Here is a 16,989-nt window from a genome sequence, read left to right on the forward strand (position 1 = left end):
AGAATTCATCCTACTGCTTTTGTCAGCAGTCACATCATCGATAAATACAAGGGAACCAGTTCCATTGGCAGCCATACATGCCCACGCCATAACACTACCTCCACCATGCTTCACTGATGAGGTGGTATGCTTTGGATCATGAGCAGTTCCTTCCCTTCTCCATACTCTTCTCTTCCCATCATTCTGGTACAAGTTGATCTTGGTCTCATCTGTCCATAGGATGTTGTTCCAGAACTGTACAGGCTCTTTTAGATGTTTTTTGGCAAACTCTAATCTGGTCTTCCTGTTTTTGAGACTCACCAATGGTTTACATCTTGTGGTGAACCCTCTGTATTTACTCTGGTGAAGTCTTCTCTTAATTGTTGACTTTGACACAGATACGCCTACCTCCTGGAGAGTGTTCTTGATCTGGCCAACTGTTGTGAAGGGGTTTTTCTTCACCAGGGAAATAATTCTTCTGTCATCCACTACAGTTGTTTTCCGTGGTCTTCCGGTCTTTTGGTGTTGCTGAGCTCACCAGTGCGTTCTTTCTTTTTAAGAATGTACCAAACAGTTGATTTGGCCACACCTAATGTTTTTGCTATCTCTATGATAGGTTTGTTTTGATTTTTCAGCCTAACGATGGCTTGCTTCACTGATGGTGACAGCTCTTTGGACTTCATATTGAGAGTTGACAGCAACAGATTCCAAACACAAATACCATACTTGAAATGAACTCTAGACCTTTTATCTGCTCCTTGTCAATGAAATAACGAACTCCCATGAGGGAATAACATACACCTGGCCATGGAACAGCTGAGCAGCCAATTGTCCAATTACTTTTGGTCCCTTAAAAAGGGGGGGGCCACATTTCAAATGTGTTGTAATTCCTACACCGTTCACCTGATTTGATGTAAATACCCTGAAATTAAAGCTGAAAGTCTGCACTTAAAGCACATCTTGATTGTTTCCTTTCAAATCCATTGTGGTGGTATACAGAGCCAAAATGACGAAAATTGTGTCAATGTCCAAATATTTATGGACCTAACTGTAAGCTTGTCACCATCTCAGAAGGCTTGCTGATGCAAAACACACATTCAATACAAAAACTACAAACAATGATGGAACCATGGAGATGTTTGAAAATTGTAAAAAATCTTTAAACCCCCGATTGTCTCACGAACCCCTCAAAGTCACCATGACATGAGCCTGTGCACAGCAGCTGCCACTGGGTGACCCTCTGAGAGCTCACCTTAGCCAGGTAGGCCTCCACCCTGCTGCCATCCCCCAGGGGGCTGAGGAGGGGGGCCCCCAGGCCCAGGCTCCTGTTGAGGGGCCCCAGACCGGCCCCGTAGGCCCCCACAGAGCCCAGGGAGCCCACGTCCAGCGAGGGCCCCCCCAGGCTGCCGTTGACGATGCTGTTGGCGATGAGAGACTTGCTGCGTTGGCGCTCGCTAAGCAGCTTGGTGTTGGCTTCTGCCAGACGCTCATTTGACCTGGGGGGGAGGGAGGGGGAGGGGCAGATAGATAAGGAAGACATGTCATTATGAGGGGGGTTGCCTTCAAATGGAGAACCACAACTCCACTGCAAAGCTTCGAAATCATCCCCTTACCTGGTGAGAAGTCTATGGAGCGACGGGGAGACATAAATCATTGTCAATCGGGTGCCCCTTCGAGTTTAACTTTACAGTACAAAACTACACACCCTTCCCCCCCCTCCTGTCCCCTTCCAGGTGCCTCAGAAGCCCCTCCCTCACCTCTCCAGCTTGGCCGCCAGGGCCTTGCGTGTGCTTAGCTCCTGGCTGTACAGCTCCCGGTAGCGCTCCAGCTCTGCGCGGGTGCAGTCCCTCTGGCTCAGGCTGTCCTGCTGGGTGGAGCGGGCTCGCCCCAGGTCCCCCTCCAGCTCCCGGATCCGCTGCTCCAGCTGCGAGCGCAGGCTGGCCTCGTTGGCTGCCTTCATCTGCTCCAGGGCCTCCTGGGAGGCTGCCTGGGTCTGGGGGACAGGCATGGATACATCAGGCACCGTCCAGAGTAGCTGTCCTACTGTACGGTCAAGTCAGCACTGGGTCTAGTAGATGGACCATGGATACCTCACACTATCCAGAACTTAGGCTGAGTCATCAGTTAAACTAATATTACCTGTGATCTGATCTGTGATCTTTGACTTTGTCTGGGTATTGGTATGTTTGATTTCAACTATGTTATATAAAACATACATACACATATAAAATCATATAGATATAGGGCTGTTATGTCTCATGCCCAGGGCCGTGCAGGAAGAGGTTGCAGGTTCACCTGCAGGAAGAGGTTGACCTCCTCCAGTTTCTGCCGGACCTCCTGGCGCGCTCTCTCCTCGGCGTCGCGGCGGTACGTGTCGGCCTGGCTCTGGTCCAGCGCCCCGGCCTCCGCCTGGCGGCGCAGTGAGGCCAGCTCCTCCTCCAGTTGACGCTTGCTCCTCTCCAGCCTCTCGTGGCTGCGGCCCAGACCCCTCGTGGAGGCCAGCTGCTCCTTCAGATCCCCGTTCACCCGCTCCAGCTGGCTGCAGCGCGACGCCTCCTTCTCCAGCCTGCTCTGGAGCTGCTCCACCTGGGGGTGGAGACGGGGAGAGGAGGCCTTTAGTGGGATGAGACACGCAGGGAGAGGAGGCCTTTAGTGGGATGAGACACGCAGGGAGAGGAGGCCTTTAGTGGGATGAGACACGCAGGGAGAGTAGGCCTTTAGTGGGATGAGACACGCAGGGAGAGGAGGCCTTTAGTGGCATGAGACACGCAGGGAGAGGAGGCCTTTAGTGGGATGAGACACGCAGGGAGAGGAGGCCTTTAGTGGGATGAGACACGCAGGGAGAGGAGGCCTTTAGTGGCATGAGACACGCAGGGAGAGGAGGCCTTTAGTGGGATGAGACACGCAGGGAGAGGAGGCCTTTAGTGGGATGAGACACGCAGGGAGAGGAGGCCTTTAGTGGGATGAGACACGCAGGGAGAGGAGGCCTTTAGTGGGATGAGACACGCAGGGAGAGGAGGCCTTTAGTGGGATGAGAAACGCAGGGAGAGGAGGCCTTTAGTGGGATGAGAAACGCAGGGAGAGGAGGCCTTTAGTGGGATGAGACACGCAGGGAGAGGAGGCCTTTAGTGGGATGAGACACGCAGGGAGAGGAGGCCTTTAGTGGGATGAGACACGCAGGGAGAGGAGGCCTTTAGTGGGATGAGACACGCAGGGAGAGATGACAACACACACGAGAGCTTGGGTGTTTACTGATGGAATTCCCTCTCTGCTTTCCTAACGTTCCTCGTCTTTGCTTCCCAGGGCAGCCAGGAGCAGTGGTCAGCCACTTGGCGACCCAGGAGTGGCGAGTGGCGAGTCTAAGTGCTCACTCATGTCCTGGTCAGGACATTGCATCTGTTATGCAAGTTAATATTTTTAATATGAAGGTTCTTTATGGAGGAAAGCCATGTGAGTTTGTGGAGAACAGAGAGGCCTAGGAGACAGCCCCGCTGAGCACCGAACAGCGGCCCAAGCAGGAATCAAACCCAGGATTGACACGAGGCACCGTACCACGACAGCAGCGAGGGCTGTGAGGGGGACAGTACCTTGTCCTTCATGCGGCCCACGGCTGCCTCTGATTGGCTGTGTCTCCCCGGCTCCCCCCTGGGACTGGTGAGAGGAGAGCCTAGCTCCGCCCCCTCCTGCTCCCTCAGCCTCTTCTTGGCGGTCTTCACCAGGGTCCTCAACCTGCAACACGTCACCCACACAGCCCCGCCCGTTAGTGACCAACGCTGACGGGGGCGATACAGGGAGTGTCTCTAAACCTTCATCTGACCTCATGCTGGAAAGAGACACACTATGCCTACATTTATTGCAATGCAAAGTAGATTGACTGCATAGGAAAATATGCAGTTTTATCATTAAAAAGTTTGCAGACTAACTCATATTTTAACAAAATGTTCAAGGTTAAAGAGTACTTGAAATACAACCTTTGGGACTCAACATGGTACGTCTAAAGTTTGAAAAAATCATCTCAAATAATCAATGTAACATAGAAAACCCTGACTTCAACAAATACTATGCACAGACATTCAAAAGGACAAACCAAGACAAACCACACGGAACAGACACCAAAACCACGGAGGGACACGGGGTTGCTGAAGCCGGAGAGAGAGCATCTACTGGGTTCCAGTGTTCTGCAGGTTCTAGAGTGTTCTGGAGGTTCCAGAGTGTTCTGCAGGTTCTAGAGTGTTATGGAGGTTCTAGAGTGTTCTGGAGGTTCCAGAGTGTTCTGCAGGTTCTAGAGTGTTCTGGAGGTTCCAGAGTGTTCTGCTGGTTCTAGAGTGTTCTGGAGGTTCTAGAGCGTTCTGGAGGTTCTAGCGTGTCTGCCGCAGGTGAGGAGGAGGTAAGGTGTCACCTGTACATTTCTTTCTGTAGCTCGGTGTTTCTCTTCATCTCCTGGTCCAGCCTGGTGTCCACACACTTCTTCTGGTCGGCAATCTTCCTCACCTTCTTCTTCTCCATGTCCATCTACAGGACACGGTCAAGGCAGACACGCATCACACATCTCCTCCAACACTGGTCCCATTTGGTCAGGAGTTAGCGCTTTGAGTGCAAGACAGGCACATTACAAATGTGATTGAAAATATGATGAAAAATGTATTACTGATATTATTAATTGTGACAGAGGGAAAAGCTAATCTCACGTCGTTAAGACATCACAAAAACCTCTGCCAGTCTGTCGGCATGCTGGGTACTAATCAGGCGTTCTCCAGCCCAGCTGTCAGGGTGGTTGTCATGGTCACCTGACTGCTGAGCTCCCCCTTCTCCTTCTCCAGCTCGGCCAGCCTCAGGCCCAGCTTGGAGCGGCTCTTCAGCTCCTCCTCCCAGAGCGCGTGGGAGTCCTGGGCGGTGTGAGACAGCACGCTCTGCTTCTGCACCTGGAACACGCCACAGACAGGGTTTCACACGCAAGGTCAACATGTTCAAAATCCATGATCCTTCAAAGTCACGGAGATATGGGGCTGTCACTTATCTGACCTGCTCACCTTGGACAGGTAGGGCCACACTATCTGACCTGCTCACCTTGGACAGGTAAGGCCACACTATCTGACCAGCTCACCTTGGACAGCTAAGGCCACACTATCTGACCTGCTCACCTTGGACAGGTAAGGCCACACTATCTGACCAGCTCACCTTGGACAGCTAAGGCCACACTATCTGACCTGCTCACCTTGGACAGGTAAGGCCACACTATCTGACCAGCTCACCTTGGACAGGTAAGGCCACACTATCTGACCAGCTCACCTTGGACAGGTAAGGCCACACTATCTGACCAGCTCACCTTGGACAGCTAAGGCCACACTATCTGACCTGCTCACCTTGGACAGGTAAGGCCACACTATCTGACCAGCTCACCTTGAACAGCTAAGGCCACACTATCTGACCAGCTCACCTTGGACAGGTAAGGCCCCACTATCTGACCTGCTCACCTTGGACAGCTAAGGCCACACTATCTGACCAGCTCACCTTGGACAGGTAAGGCCACACTATCTGACCAGCTCACCTTGGACAGCTAAGGTCACACTATCTGACCAGCTCACCTTGGACAGGTAAGGCCCCACTATCTCACCCTCTGAGAGCTCAACGCAAAACGGCAGAGGAATAATTCCCGGTTGGCTGACGTAACTGGACAAGGTGAGGCAACCAACCTCATGGTTGAGCTGATCCTCCAGACTCATCTTGCTGCCCTGCAGGTTGGTCACCAGATCCTCCAAACGATTCCTGACCTGGGGGAGGGGAATGTTAGGAACGGGAATTTATTTCTGATCAGGATCACCCCAGGAAGACAGAGAAACCACATGGACCTGGAGCAGCCTCTCCACGCTGGTCCAGGGGACCCCCTGCCCTGCTGGTCCCAGACGTTTCCCTCCTCCAACACAGCTGGTTCAGATGAACGTTTCGTTATCAGGCTTCTGCAGAGCTTGATAATGACCCGTTCATTTGACTCAGCTGAGCTTGAAGAGGGAAACCTCTAAAACATCCAGGACAGCGGCCCGAGGACCAGGATTGAACCGCCCTGCTCTAGAGCATGCAGGGCAGGGGGTACAGAGGATCAGGGGATTAAGACGCTGATCTAGAGGATGGAACATGCACCATGCAACTCTAACATCTCCAAAAGGGAGTCCTAGATACCAAGGTTAGATTGGTAGAAAAAGAGATTCAAACAACGCAGACTTGCAGTAGAAACCAATCATTAAGAAGGAACCATCACCAAGAAGGAACCATCACCAAGAAGGAACCAAAGGATTTCAAAGACACTCAGTGATAAAGTTCAAAATCTATTGTCTTTGGATTCCTGGTGTACAAGTGTTTTTGGTGTAGGAATGTCCACGAAGATAAAACTGAAAAAACGATTCTAGAGAAGTCACCCCAAGAAAAATACCAACCCCTCCTCCTTGTGAGTCAGACGGCTGTGAAGAGATCAAACATATTTAAAAACAGATCTACAAGTCAGAGCAGCTGGACAACGACACTTTAAACACATGTGAAGGTTCCGGAACCCCCCGGGGCTCCAGGTGGAACACTCACCCCGACAGCCTCCTGGGCAGCTTTCTGCAGGGCTTCTATCTTGTTGGTCTGCTGTTTGGCTGTGGCCTCCAGCCTGGCGTTCTCGATCTCCAGCCTGCAGCCGGAGCGCAACACCAGCGTTAACTGACCTTCACTGAAACAGTGAAAGTCCTTCTTCCAACACACCTGATTCTAATGACCGGGTCGTTATGAATCTTAGCAGAAGCCTGGTAACGACCAGTCAAAGAACCGTCTAAAACATTCAGGACAGAGGACCCTAAGGACCCGGGTTGCGCTCTGAGGAGGGGGGCTCTGAGGAGGGGGGCTCTGAGGAGGGGGGCTCTGAGGAGGGGGGCTTGTTCAGCTCACCTCTGCACAGCCTCCTCCAGCTGGCGGATGGTTGTGTCTGAACGCGCCGAGGCAGACACGGCCTCCTGGAGTTTGTGAGCGGAGGTGTTGAGGTCTCTCTCCCTCTCATCCACACTGCTCTTCAGCCCGTTGATCTGCCTCTCTGCCTGAACGTACTGGTCCTCACTCTCCTCCAGCTACACACACACACACACACACACACACACACACACACACACACACACACACACACACACACACACACACACACACACACACACACACACACACACACACACACACACACACACACACACACACACACACACACACACACACACACACACACACACACACACACACACACACACACACGTATTGAGTATTTGTACACACCTTGTGAGAATCTACCATTGACTTACATTCAAAATTGTGATCTCTCTAGCCCTTAACCCTACACCTATGGTCCTCTCTCTCCTCTCTCTACACACACAAACACCAACCATCAGCTTTGAGCTCAAACCAAATTCAATCACAGGTCCCCCGTGGTCAGCAGCCTGGTTCATTCTACTGATGAACAACGTTGATCTAGATAATCTGAACAGGCTAAGCAACTTGATCTCTAGTGGTTCCCCAGCGTGGTAGCGGCGCTGTGACAGCCTCTTACCACAGGAGGGCAGTGTACCTTAGCCTTGAGCCTGTCCATGTCCTTGAGCAGTCGTGTCTTCTCGTCCTCCAGGTCATTCCGGTAGCGCGTGTTCACCTCGAGGGTGGCCTCGCTCATCGACAGCTTCTTCAGGGAGTCTGCTAGCTCCTGCTGTAGCTGCCTCACTCCAGCCTGCCACGGCGGGAAAACCAAAAGCAGGGGGTTTAAAACGTCTGTTGAAGTTTCAGAGTCAGAGCTTGATCTCCCACAGGCTGACACGGAGGGAGAAAATGCTGCTGCGGGGGGGGTGGGGGAGGAGGGGGTAATCCTCTTACACTCGTCTGTCCCGGCCTTACCTCTCTGGCGTTCCTCTCCTCCTCCAGCTTGTACACCTGCTCTCGGAGGTCCGCCGCTTTGCCCGCCAGCTCCTTGCTCCTCTCCTCCGCCAGCTGAACGCGCTCCTCGCAGTCCGAGCGCAGCTGGGCCAGGATGTCGCTGAAGCGCTCCTGGGCGTCCGTCACGGCGCGCTCCTTGGCCTCCCCCTTGTTGTGGGCCTCCTCCAGCTGCTGCCTCAGCAGCATGGCCTCGCTCTGCACCTGGGCCAGCCTCTCCTGGGTGGCTTCCTGGCGCGCCCCGGACCGGCCGGCCTGCTCCCTCTCCGCCTGCACGGCCCCCTCCAGCTTCCGGAGGCTCCCGCAGGCCTGCTCCTTCTCCCTGCTCAGGGCCTCCAGCAGCAGGCTCTTCTCGGTGAGCGACAGCGTGACGCGGTGCAGCTCGTTCTCCAGGTTGTTGGCCCTGCCCTCGGCCCTGGCCAGGTTCTGGGACAGGCCGCTGACCGCTTCGCGCTGGCTGGCCGCCTCGTCCTGCCTCTTGTCCTGGGAGCGTAGTCTCTCGTCCCTCTCCCTCTGCAGGGCCTTCTCCGCCTCGGCGCGTCCCGCCTGGCAGAGCTCGGCCTCCTGCAGCGCCCCGGCCAGCCGGGCGCGGGCCGACTCGGCCTGCGCCTCCAGCTGCTCGCGCGCCTGCCGCTCCTGCTCCAGCCGGGACGCCGCCACGGCCAGCTCGGCCTTCAGGGAGCTGAGCTGGCCGCTGTACTGGTACATGGTCTGCGCCAGGGCCTCCTCGTTGAGCTTGAGGTCGCGGCGAGCGTCTTCCAGGCGCTCCCGGAGGCCCTCGCTCTCTTCCACCAGCCGGGCCTCCTCCTGCAGGCTGTGGGAGCGCCGGCGCTCCAGCTCCGCCCTCAGGCCCCCCAGCTCCTCCTGCAGGGTGGAGAGCTGCTGCAGGAGCTCTCTCTCCCGGTCGCTGGCCTCAGTCAGCTGGGACAGAGCCTGGAGAGGTTGAAGTCAGAGCGGTTGATTTGTCACACGCACCAAATAGCACAGCGTGAGCAAAAAAAAACACGTTTTAAATGAATAGTGGACACACCAAGGAACCCAGACCCACACAATCTAAAAAAACCCAAGAAGAGCTGTGACCTCGTTGCTCCTGCTGACGTTCCTGCGGTTCTCCTCCTCCACCTCCTGCTGCCTGCGGAGGTGGGAGCTGAGCAGGCTCTCCTGCAGGGCGCGGGCGCTGCGCTCCTGGGCCAGCAGGCGCTGCATATCGCTGCGGTCGTCCTCCAACTAGGGGGCGACATTCAAAACACTGCTCACCTCGGAATCTCAACAGGAGAAGGACGGCCCGAATCAATCGGTAATCAAAAGGAACACTGGCAGCAACAACAAATAAACCGATGCATGAAAGGAATGTGGTGTGGTTGACGGGTGTGGTCATGAAAGATGTGTTAGGGGTTGTGATGTGAGGTGTTATGAGGTCTGGGGGGTTGTGAGGTCTGGGGGGTTGTGAGGTCTGGGGGGTTGTGAGGTCTGGGGGGTTGTGAGGTCTGGGGGGTTGTGAGGTCTGGGGGGCTGTGAGGTCTGGGGGGCTGTGAGGTCTGGGGGGTTGTGAGGTCTGGGGGGTTGTGAGGTCTGGGGGGCTGTGAGGTCTGGGGGGCTGTGAGGTCTGGGGGGCTGTGAGGTCTGGGGGGCTGTGAGGTCTGGGGGGTTGTGATGTGAGGTGTTATGAGGTCTGGTGGGTTGTGATGTGAGGTGTTATGAGGTCTGGGGGGCTGTGATGTGAGGTGTTATGAGGTCTGGGGGGCTGTGATGTGAGGTGTTATGAGGTCTGGGGGGCTGTGATGTGAGGTGTTATGAGGTCTGGGGGGCTGTGATGTGAGGTGTTATGAGGTCTGGGGGGCTGTGATGTGAGGTGTTATGAGGTCTGGGGGGCTGTGATGTGAGGTGTTATGAGGTCTGGGGGGCTGTGATGTGAGGTGTTATGAGGTCTGGGGGGCTGTGATGTGAGGTGTTATGAGGTCTGGGGGGCTGTGATGTGAGGTGTTATGAGGTCTGGGGGGCTGTGATGTGAGGTGTTATGAGGTCTGGGGGGCTGTGATGTGAGGTGTTATGAGGTCTGGGGGGCTGTGATGTGAGGCGTTATGAGGTCTGGGGGGCTGTGATGTGAGGCGTTATGAGGTCTGGGGGGCTGTGATGTGAGGCGTTATGAGGTCTGGGGGGCTGTGATGTGAGGCGTTATGAGGTCTGGGGGGCTGTGATGTGAGGCGTTATGAGGTCTGGGGGGCTGTGATGTGAGGCGTTATGAGGTCTGGGGGGCTGTGATGTGAGGCGTTATGAGGTCTGGGGGGCTGTGATGTGAGGCGTTATGAGGTCTGGGGGGCTGTGATGTGAGGCGTTATGAGGTCTGGGGGGCTGTGATGTGAGGCGTTATGAGGTCTGGGGGGCTGTGATGTGAGGTGTTATGAGGTCTGGGGGGCTGTGATGTGAGGTGTTATGAGGTCTGGGGGGCTGTGATGTGAGGTGTTATGAGGTCTGGGGGGCTGTGATGTGAGGTGTTATGAGGTCTGGGGGGCTGTGATGTGAGGTGTTATGAGGTCTGGGGGGCTGTGATGTGAGGTGTTATGAGGTCTGGGGGGCTGTGATGTGAGGTGTTATGAGGTCTGGGGGGCTGTGATGTGAGGTGTTATGAGGTCTGGGGGGCTGTGATGTGAGGTGTTATGAGGTCTGGGGGGCTGTGATGTGAGGTGTTATGAGGTCTGGGGGACTGTGATGTGAGGTGTTATGAGGTCTGGGGGGCTGTGATGTGAGGTGTTATGAGGTCTGGGGGGCTGTGATGTGAGGTGTTATGAGGTCTGGGGGGCTGTGATGTGAGGTGTTATGAGGTCTGGGGGGCTGTGATGTGAGGTGTTATGAGGTCTGGGGGGCTGTGATGTGAGGTGTTATGAGGTCTGGGGGGCTGTGATGTGAGGTGTTATGAGGTCTGGGGGGCTGTGATGTGAGGTGTTATGAGGTCTGGGGGGCTGTGATGTGAGGTGTTATGAGGTCTGGGGGGCTGTGATGTGAGGTGTTATGAGGTCTGGGGGGCTGTGATGTGAGGTGTTATGAGGTCTGGGGGGCTGTGATGTGAGGTGTTATGAGGTCTGGGGGGCTGTGATGTGAGGTGTTATGAGGTCTGGGGGGCTGTGATGTGAGGTGTTATGAGGTCTGGGGGGCTGTGATGTGAGGTGTTATGAGGTCTGGGGGGCTGTGATGTGAGGTGTTATGAGGTCTGGGGGGCTGTGATGTGAGGTGTTATGAGGTCTGGGGGGCTGTGATGTGAGGTGTTATGAGGTCTGGGGGGCTGTGATGTGAGGTGTTATGAGGTCTGGGGGGCTGTGATGTGAGGTGTTATGAGGTCTGGGGGGCTGTGATGTGAGGTGTTATGAGGTCTGGGGGGCTGTGATGTGAGGTGTTATGAGGTCTGGGGGGCTGTGATGTGAGGTGTTATGAGGTCTGGGGGGCTGTGATGTGAGGTGTTATGAGGTCTGGGGGGTTGAGCGCAGACCTGTTTGTTGTTGTTGGCCAGCGTCCTCATGTCCAGCTCCAGGTTCCTGAGGGAGAGCTGCAGGGTCTGCTTGTCCTCGGCCTCAGCCCGCTGCTGCTCCTCCTTCCTGCCCAGCTGCACCCGGGTCTTCTCATACAGCATGGAGGCGTTCCTGTGCTTCTCAGTCTCCTGCTTCAGCTGGAACCTGGAGCCACGCAGGAGCAGAGGGGGGCGGGGGGGGGGGGGAGAGAGGTGTGGGGAGGGGGGCGGGGGTGTGGGGAGGGGGGGGGGGTGGGGGCAGGTCAGCTACACCTGCTGCTGAAGTCATCTAACGTGAAGAAAGTAATCAAACTAGAAGAAAAGTGTGTGCTGCCGTTAAATAGGATTTTCTTAATAAAAAGTGTGTGAGGTGGGACAGGACAGATTTGCAGTTCCTAAAAAGCATGTCATGAAACCGACGCCCCAGACACACACACAGACACCCACACGCACACACACACGTACTTGAGGTTGTTGAGGTCTGTCTCCAGCTCCAGCTGCTTGTGTTCCAGGCCAGACTTGAGGTCCCGGACGTCCTCCAGAGCCCCCCTCAGCTCCCCGCTCTCCCCCTCCAGCTGGCTCAGCTTGTCAGCCAGGCGCGCGTGGCGACCCCTCTCCCGGTGGATGGTCCTCTCGTACTCGTGGAACATGTTCTGCAGCTTCACCACGCTCACAGAGTCTGGAGGAGGGCGCACAGCGTTAACACAGAGCACGCTCACAGAGTCTGGAGGAGGGCGCACAGCGTTAACACAGAGCACGCTCACAGAGTCTGGAGGAGGGCGCACAGCGTTAACACAGAGCACGCTCACAGAGTCTGGAGGAGGGCGCACAGCGTTAACACAGAGCACGCTCACAGAGTCTGGAGGAGGGCGCACAGCGTTAACACAGAGCACGCTCACAGAGTCTGGAGGAGGGCGCACAGCGTTAACACAGAGCACGCTCACAGAGTCTGGAGGAGGGCGCACAGCGGCGGGGTCGACCCCGGGCGTTAACACAGAGCACGCTCACAGAGTCTGGAGGAGGGCGCACAGCGTTAACACAGAGCACGCTCACAGAGTCTGGAGGAGGGCGCACAGCGTTAACACAGAGCACGCTCACAGAGTCTGGAGGAGGGCGCACAGCGGCGGGGTCGACCCCGGGCGTTAACACAGAGCACGCTCAGAGTCTGGAGGAGGGCGCACAGCGTTAACACAGGGCACGCTCACAGAGTCTGGAGGAGGGCGCACAGCGGCAGGGTCGACCCCGGGCGTTAACACAGAGGCAGCATTGTGCCTTCATGCAGTCAGCTGATCTCCTTGTCTGAGACTTAAGACTGACTTAGATTCGACTTTGTAAATGTTAAGAGGCTACAAATCAACTTTCCAACACAATTCCACGATAACATGAGTACAATATATTCCAAATTCTCCCCCAGGCTAACAGATACAGTGAGTTGCAATTGGAAAGAAATGAAGCACCTGTTGGTTATCATAGGGAACCTAGTGAGGTTTCAAACTGTGAGTTTCTAGAGTGCAGTGTTGATACGGGGTGAAGGGGTATGTACCTAGCGAGGTGGCGTCCAGCTGTTTGATGAGCAGAGACGCGTGGTGGTACCCTGATGCAGGGGTGTCCATGTCTTCTGTGCCCGTGTCAGAGGACTGCGTAAGCTCGTCAAAGTCCTCCGCCATCTCCATATCACCTGCAGGCTGAATCTGAACACGAGACACCACAGCAAATTGCATTTTAGATCAAATATGTCAAGCTACGCTAATGAATAATAATAATAATAATATTTTCATTTCGCAGACGCTTTATTTTTATTCAAACAACTTTACAGTAGAGGGGGGATTTGAACCTGTAACCTCTCAAACTGTACACAAATTGCTCTACAGGTGGTTAGTGAAGGCTTTACCTTGTCTCTCCGGCTCCCAGCAGACGGGGACCTGGGGGCAGAGAGAGCAGAGGGGAGGCGGGGTTACTGGGGAAGAGGTGACACGTCCCACCCCCTCGAGCTGGAAGCCTGGAGCGCACGCCTTGAGGAGGTGATGAAGCGCTCAGCCACAGTGTGGGAAGAAGCAGCGCACCTTTCAGAGTTAGTCAGGAAGCAGACATGCAACAGGACCGAGCGGACCCAGACCCAGCCAGAACTGAATCCACTCCAGAGACCAACCCAGCCCATGCCCCCCCCCCCCCCCCCACTAACCCCAGAAGAGTCAGGAGTTAGTCAAATGAGAGAAAAGCGTACTGCATATATACCTTCCGTCATCGTCCGACACGTCACTGACAGTACTATCGTCAAACACAGACAGCGGGTCTCCGTTAAGGTGTGTGTGTGCCGGGGGGGCTCTGCGCCGTCGGGCCCCCCCGGCCCGCTCCGGGGGGGGCCCCCGCGGGGTCCTCTCTCTAGCTACAGCCCCCCTCTCCTCCCTGCCACTGAGGTGCTGCTGCAGGGGGGCCTGGGGCTCCTCGGGGGCCCTGATGGCACTGGGGACAGCGTAAAGCTAACAGTGAGCGACACACCCATGACCTCACTGTTCATCACACGCCCAGGGGGCACAGCCCCGCCCAGGGGGGACAGCCCCGGCAGCGGTCCTGGGAGCAGCTTCTGTATTGAACAGCATGGAATCAAACAGTGTGACTGCAGGTTCTCTCTGGTTGTGACGGTGTCCTTGGGTTACCTGGGGGGGGCTTGGATGTGTAACCCTTGTGTTATCTTCGGGTCATTCTGACCCACCGTCGTATTGCGACAAATTTACCTCATACAAAAACAAAGTGAAGCATTTTCTTTTAACCGTCGGGCTGTCTCAGACCCCCCACATTGCAAAGGTTAAAAGAAAATTATTTTTATTTGTTTTTTTATTGGGTAAAATTGGGTAAACACAACGATGGTTTGTTATGAACCTTTGGGTCATGTGACCCGAAGGCAGCACGAGGGTTAAGAGCGGCGTGAGCTACACCTGTTGGCTGGTACGGCCCACACATCTGAAAGGAACCCCAACTGTAAAAATGGCAGTAAGGTTTAAGTCTTCACGGTTATCTTTCCTCTACGAACCTGGTGCTTGGGTGCTACAATAAAAGAAAAAGTAAAAGGAGAACGTAATTCTTTTTTCTTTTTCACAGAGGGGAAAAAAGACACGTACCTCTTTGGACTGTTCGACCCCAGTCTCGGAGAAACACAGCCACCAGCTTTGAGTTTCTGTTCCATCTGAGCGGCTCCATATAAAGATCTAGACTCTCTTTCAGGCTCTTCCTCCAACAGTTCCCTCTCAGCCTGTCGGCCTGGTTGTCCTGCAGCCCACAGAGAGCTGGACTTCTGCACCTCCAGAGAGCTGGACTTCTGCACCTCCAGAGAGCTGGACTTCTGCACCTCCAGAGAGCTGGACTTCTGCACCTCCAGAGAGCTGGACTTCTGCACCTCCAGAGAGCTGGACTTCTGCACCTCCAGAGAGCTGGACTTCTGCACCTCCAGAGAGCTGGACTTCTGCACCTCCAGAGAGCTGGACTTCTGCACCTCCAGAGAGCTGGACTTCTGCACCTCCAGAGAGCTGGACTTCTGCACCTCCAGAGAGCTGGACTTCTGCACCTCCAGAGAGCTGGACTTCTGCACCTCCAGAGAGCTGGACTTCTGCACCTCCAGAGAGCTGGACTTCTGCACCTCCAGAGAGCTGGACTTCTGCACCTCCAGAGAGCTTCTCCTCCTCTCGTGGCTCACCTGAAAAATGAAAAGGTAAATGTTTAATGATCGAGGCAACAGAATTGACAACAGTACAAACCGAGACAGGCTAGAACCGGCCTTTAAAATGAGGTTTGGAGCAGGTTTACTACCACATACATAATTTAGACCGTCACCCTTCCCCGGAGAGACCCAACACCTTGCTGCGGTGAGTCCACAACGAGACTGTGTAGTCATGCTTAATTACAGGCTTGAGTCTTTACCGACGGCCTTTTTTCAAATCAATACAATTCTACTACTTTACACTATTACAATACACCATGTTATAAAAACTTAAAGTGGACATTCAAAAGGCTGGCTAAATTGGCAGGTTTCATGTTCATTTTGACATTCCAAACAGTACATGAATTCCTGTGAATCACATGCACGTTAGGGAGATCACATTGGCTTGCATCACAGAATACCCCATGCAACACAGAATAAAACATAACTAGGCTACTAAACAAACACTGCAACACAATACTTTTATATATATAGTATTTCTACATACAAACACTTCAGAACTGCTACTGTATGTGAACCATGCATAAACAACATGTCGACAGACATTTCGCTATATGAGGCTGTGTGCGTAGCTCATAGACGGAGACAATCAACACAACGAAAGAATGTCAAAGAAGGATGACATGAACGATGGCAAAGTACATGCATGGTATAGAATTATTGTGGTATATATAATGTATATACACACACACACACACACGCACTACTGAGGAGTGGAAAACCGGCCAGGAAAATAGACACAGATGTAAAACGAGAGGCTCGTTTGTCCACCTAAAGTAAGAGACTATCTGGAAGACTACAGGAAGACACGTCTGGAGGACCTTTGACCCCCCAGACTCAGCTGAGGCGATGAAATGGAAGCAGAAACAGAGAGAGAGGTGGAGGTGGCAGGCACTACAGGGGTGAGGGCGACCGTCCTCTACCTCGTTCTGGAGCAGGGCCTTCTCTTTCTCCAAATCCAGGAACCCAACCTTCAGCATCCCTACCTCCTGCTTGAACCTCTGCAGGTCCTCCTCCAGCTCTTCATCCGAGACACCAGAGGGCGCTGTGGGGCCGGCGCTCAACACCGGGGGCTTTGAGGGCGTTTCTTCCGGATCCTCTTCAGAACTGGAGGAGAACTCTTGGTCTGTACCTCGGAACCCACAGGCAAGTTCCGGGCTCGTGGCCAAGTCTGGTTCAGGCTCACGCTTGGTCTCCTGGTTGGTCAAAGACGAGTCCACGTTTGTGGCGGTTGGTTTGGGTTCCGTGTTTCGGTCCTGGAAGGCATCGGTGGAGTCATCGCCTCTTGTACAGCTTCCTCCAGCTTGGGAAGGAGACCTGCTCTTCTCCTGCTGGTGGTCTGTACTGGCATCGTCACCGACAAGCCTCGCGTTGCCACCCTCTCTTGTCCCAGCGCCCAGAGCAGGCTGGTGGGTCCCAGCGCCCAGAGCAGGCTGGTGGGTCCCAGCGCCCAGAGCAGGCTGGTGGGTCCCAGCGCCCAGAGCAGGCTGGTGGGTCCCAGATTTGGTCCCGTCCTCACAGAGGGAGTTGTCAGCCGACTCGGTCTGGGAGTCCTCCAGGCCTGATTCCCTCTGCTCGGTCTGGGAGTCCTCCAGGCCTGATTCCCTCTGCTCAGGGATGGTGAGCAGGACAGTGCTCCTGGCTCTGGCGGTCGGACGGATAACGGCTTCCCCCTCATCTTCATCACTGGACGACGACTCTGCGCTTCCACCAGGGGCTTCCACCTGGTCGTCCAGATCCTCTGGACAGTCTTCCCAGGTTGCTTTTCCGGCCTCTGATTCAGCAAGCTCTCCAAACTTCTCCTTCAGCTCGGCTGTTACGTTCCTGTAGCAGGTCTTGACCTCCCTTTTCTCCA

At 54.7% G+C, this 16,989-nt stretch overlaps 2 protein-coding genes across 2 annotated transcripts in view; one reads left to right on the plus strand and one right to left on the minus strand.

Annotated features, from left to right (window-relative positions):
• LOC134020774 (E3 ubiquitin-protein ligase AMFR-like) overlaps nucleotides 1-16,989 on the plus strand; it is a 343,986-nt gene that overhangs the window by 176,082 nt on the left and 150,915 nt on the right. The window lies entirely within an intron of this gene.
• Nucleotides 1-16,989, minus strand: part of si:ch211-272n13.3 (ankyrin repeat domain-containing protein 26) — a 33,867-nt gene that overhangs the window by 3,589 nt on the left and 13,289 nt on the right. Inside the window, exons 23-43 of the mRNA XM_062460993.1 lie at nucleotides 15,078-15,110; nucleotides 14,539-14,717; nucleotides 13,655-13,882; nucleotides 13,311-13,341; nucleotides 12,963-13,110; nucleotides 11,885-12,098; nucleotides 11,402-11,585; nucleotides 8,998-9,144; nucleotides 7,882-8,850; nucleotides 7,565-7,717; nucleotides 6,901-7,076; nucleotides 6,553-6,646; nucleotides 6,411-6,434; nucleotides 5,673-5,750; nucleotides 4,767-4,901; nucleotides 4,379-4,491; nucleotides 3,567-3,708; nucleotides 2,275-2,565; nucleotides 1,737-1,972; nucleotides 1,593-1,604; nucleotides 1,232-1,475 (exon numbers count right to left, since the gene is read on the minus strand). Of these exons, the coding sequence (XP_062316977.1) occupies nucleotides 1,232-1,475; nucleotides 1,593-1,604; nucleotides 1,737-1,972; nucleotides 2,275-2,565; nucleotides 3,567-3,708; nucleotides 4,379-4,491; nucleotides 4,767-4,901; nucleotides 5,673-5,750; nucleotides 6,411-6,434; nucleotides 6,553-6,646; nucleotides 6,901-7,076; nucleotides 7,565-7,717; nucleotides 7,882-8,850; nucleotides 8,998-9,144; nucleotides 11,402-11,585; nucleotides 11,885-12,098; nucleotides 12,963-13,110; nucleotides 13,311-13,341; nucleotides 13,655-13,882; nucleotides 14,539-14,717; nucleotides 15,078-15,110 (3,831 nt within the window). The remainder of the gene's footprint in view (nucleotides 1-1,231; nucleotides 1,476-1,592; nucleotides 1,605-1,736; nucleotides 1,973-2,274; nucleotides 2,566-3,566; nucleotides 3,709-4,378; nucleotides 4,492-4,766; nucleotides 4,902-5,672; nucleotides 5,751-6,410; nucleotides 6,435-6,552; nucleotides 6,647-6,900; nucleotides 7,077-7,564; nucleotides 7,718-7,881; nucleotides 8,851-8,997; nucleotides 9,145-11,401; nucleotides 11,586-11,884; nucleotides 12,099-12,962; nucleotides 13,111-13,310; nucleotides 13,342-13,654; nucleotides 13,883-14,538; nucleotides 14,718-15,077; nucleotides 15,111-16,989) is intronic.

The sequence above is a fragment of the Osmerus eperlanus genome, chromosome 5, assembly GCF_963692335.1.
Source record: "Osmerus eperlanus chromosome 5, fOsmEpe2.1, whole genome shotgun sequence".
NCBI lineage: Eukaryota > Metazoa > Chordata > Actinopteri > Osmeriformes > Osmeridae > Osmerus > Osmerus eperlanus.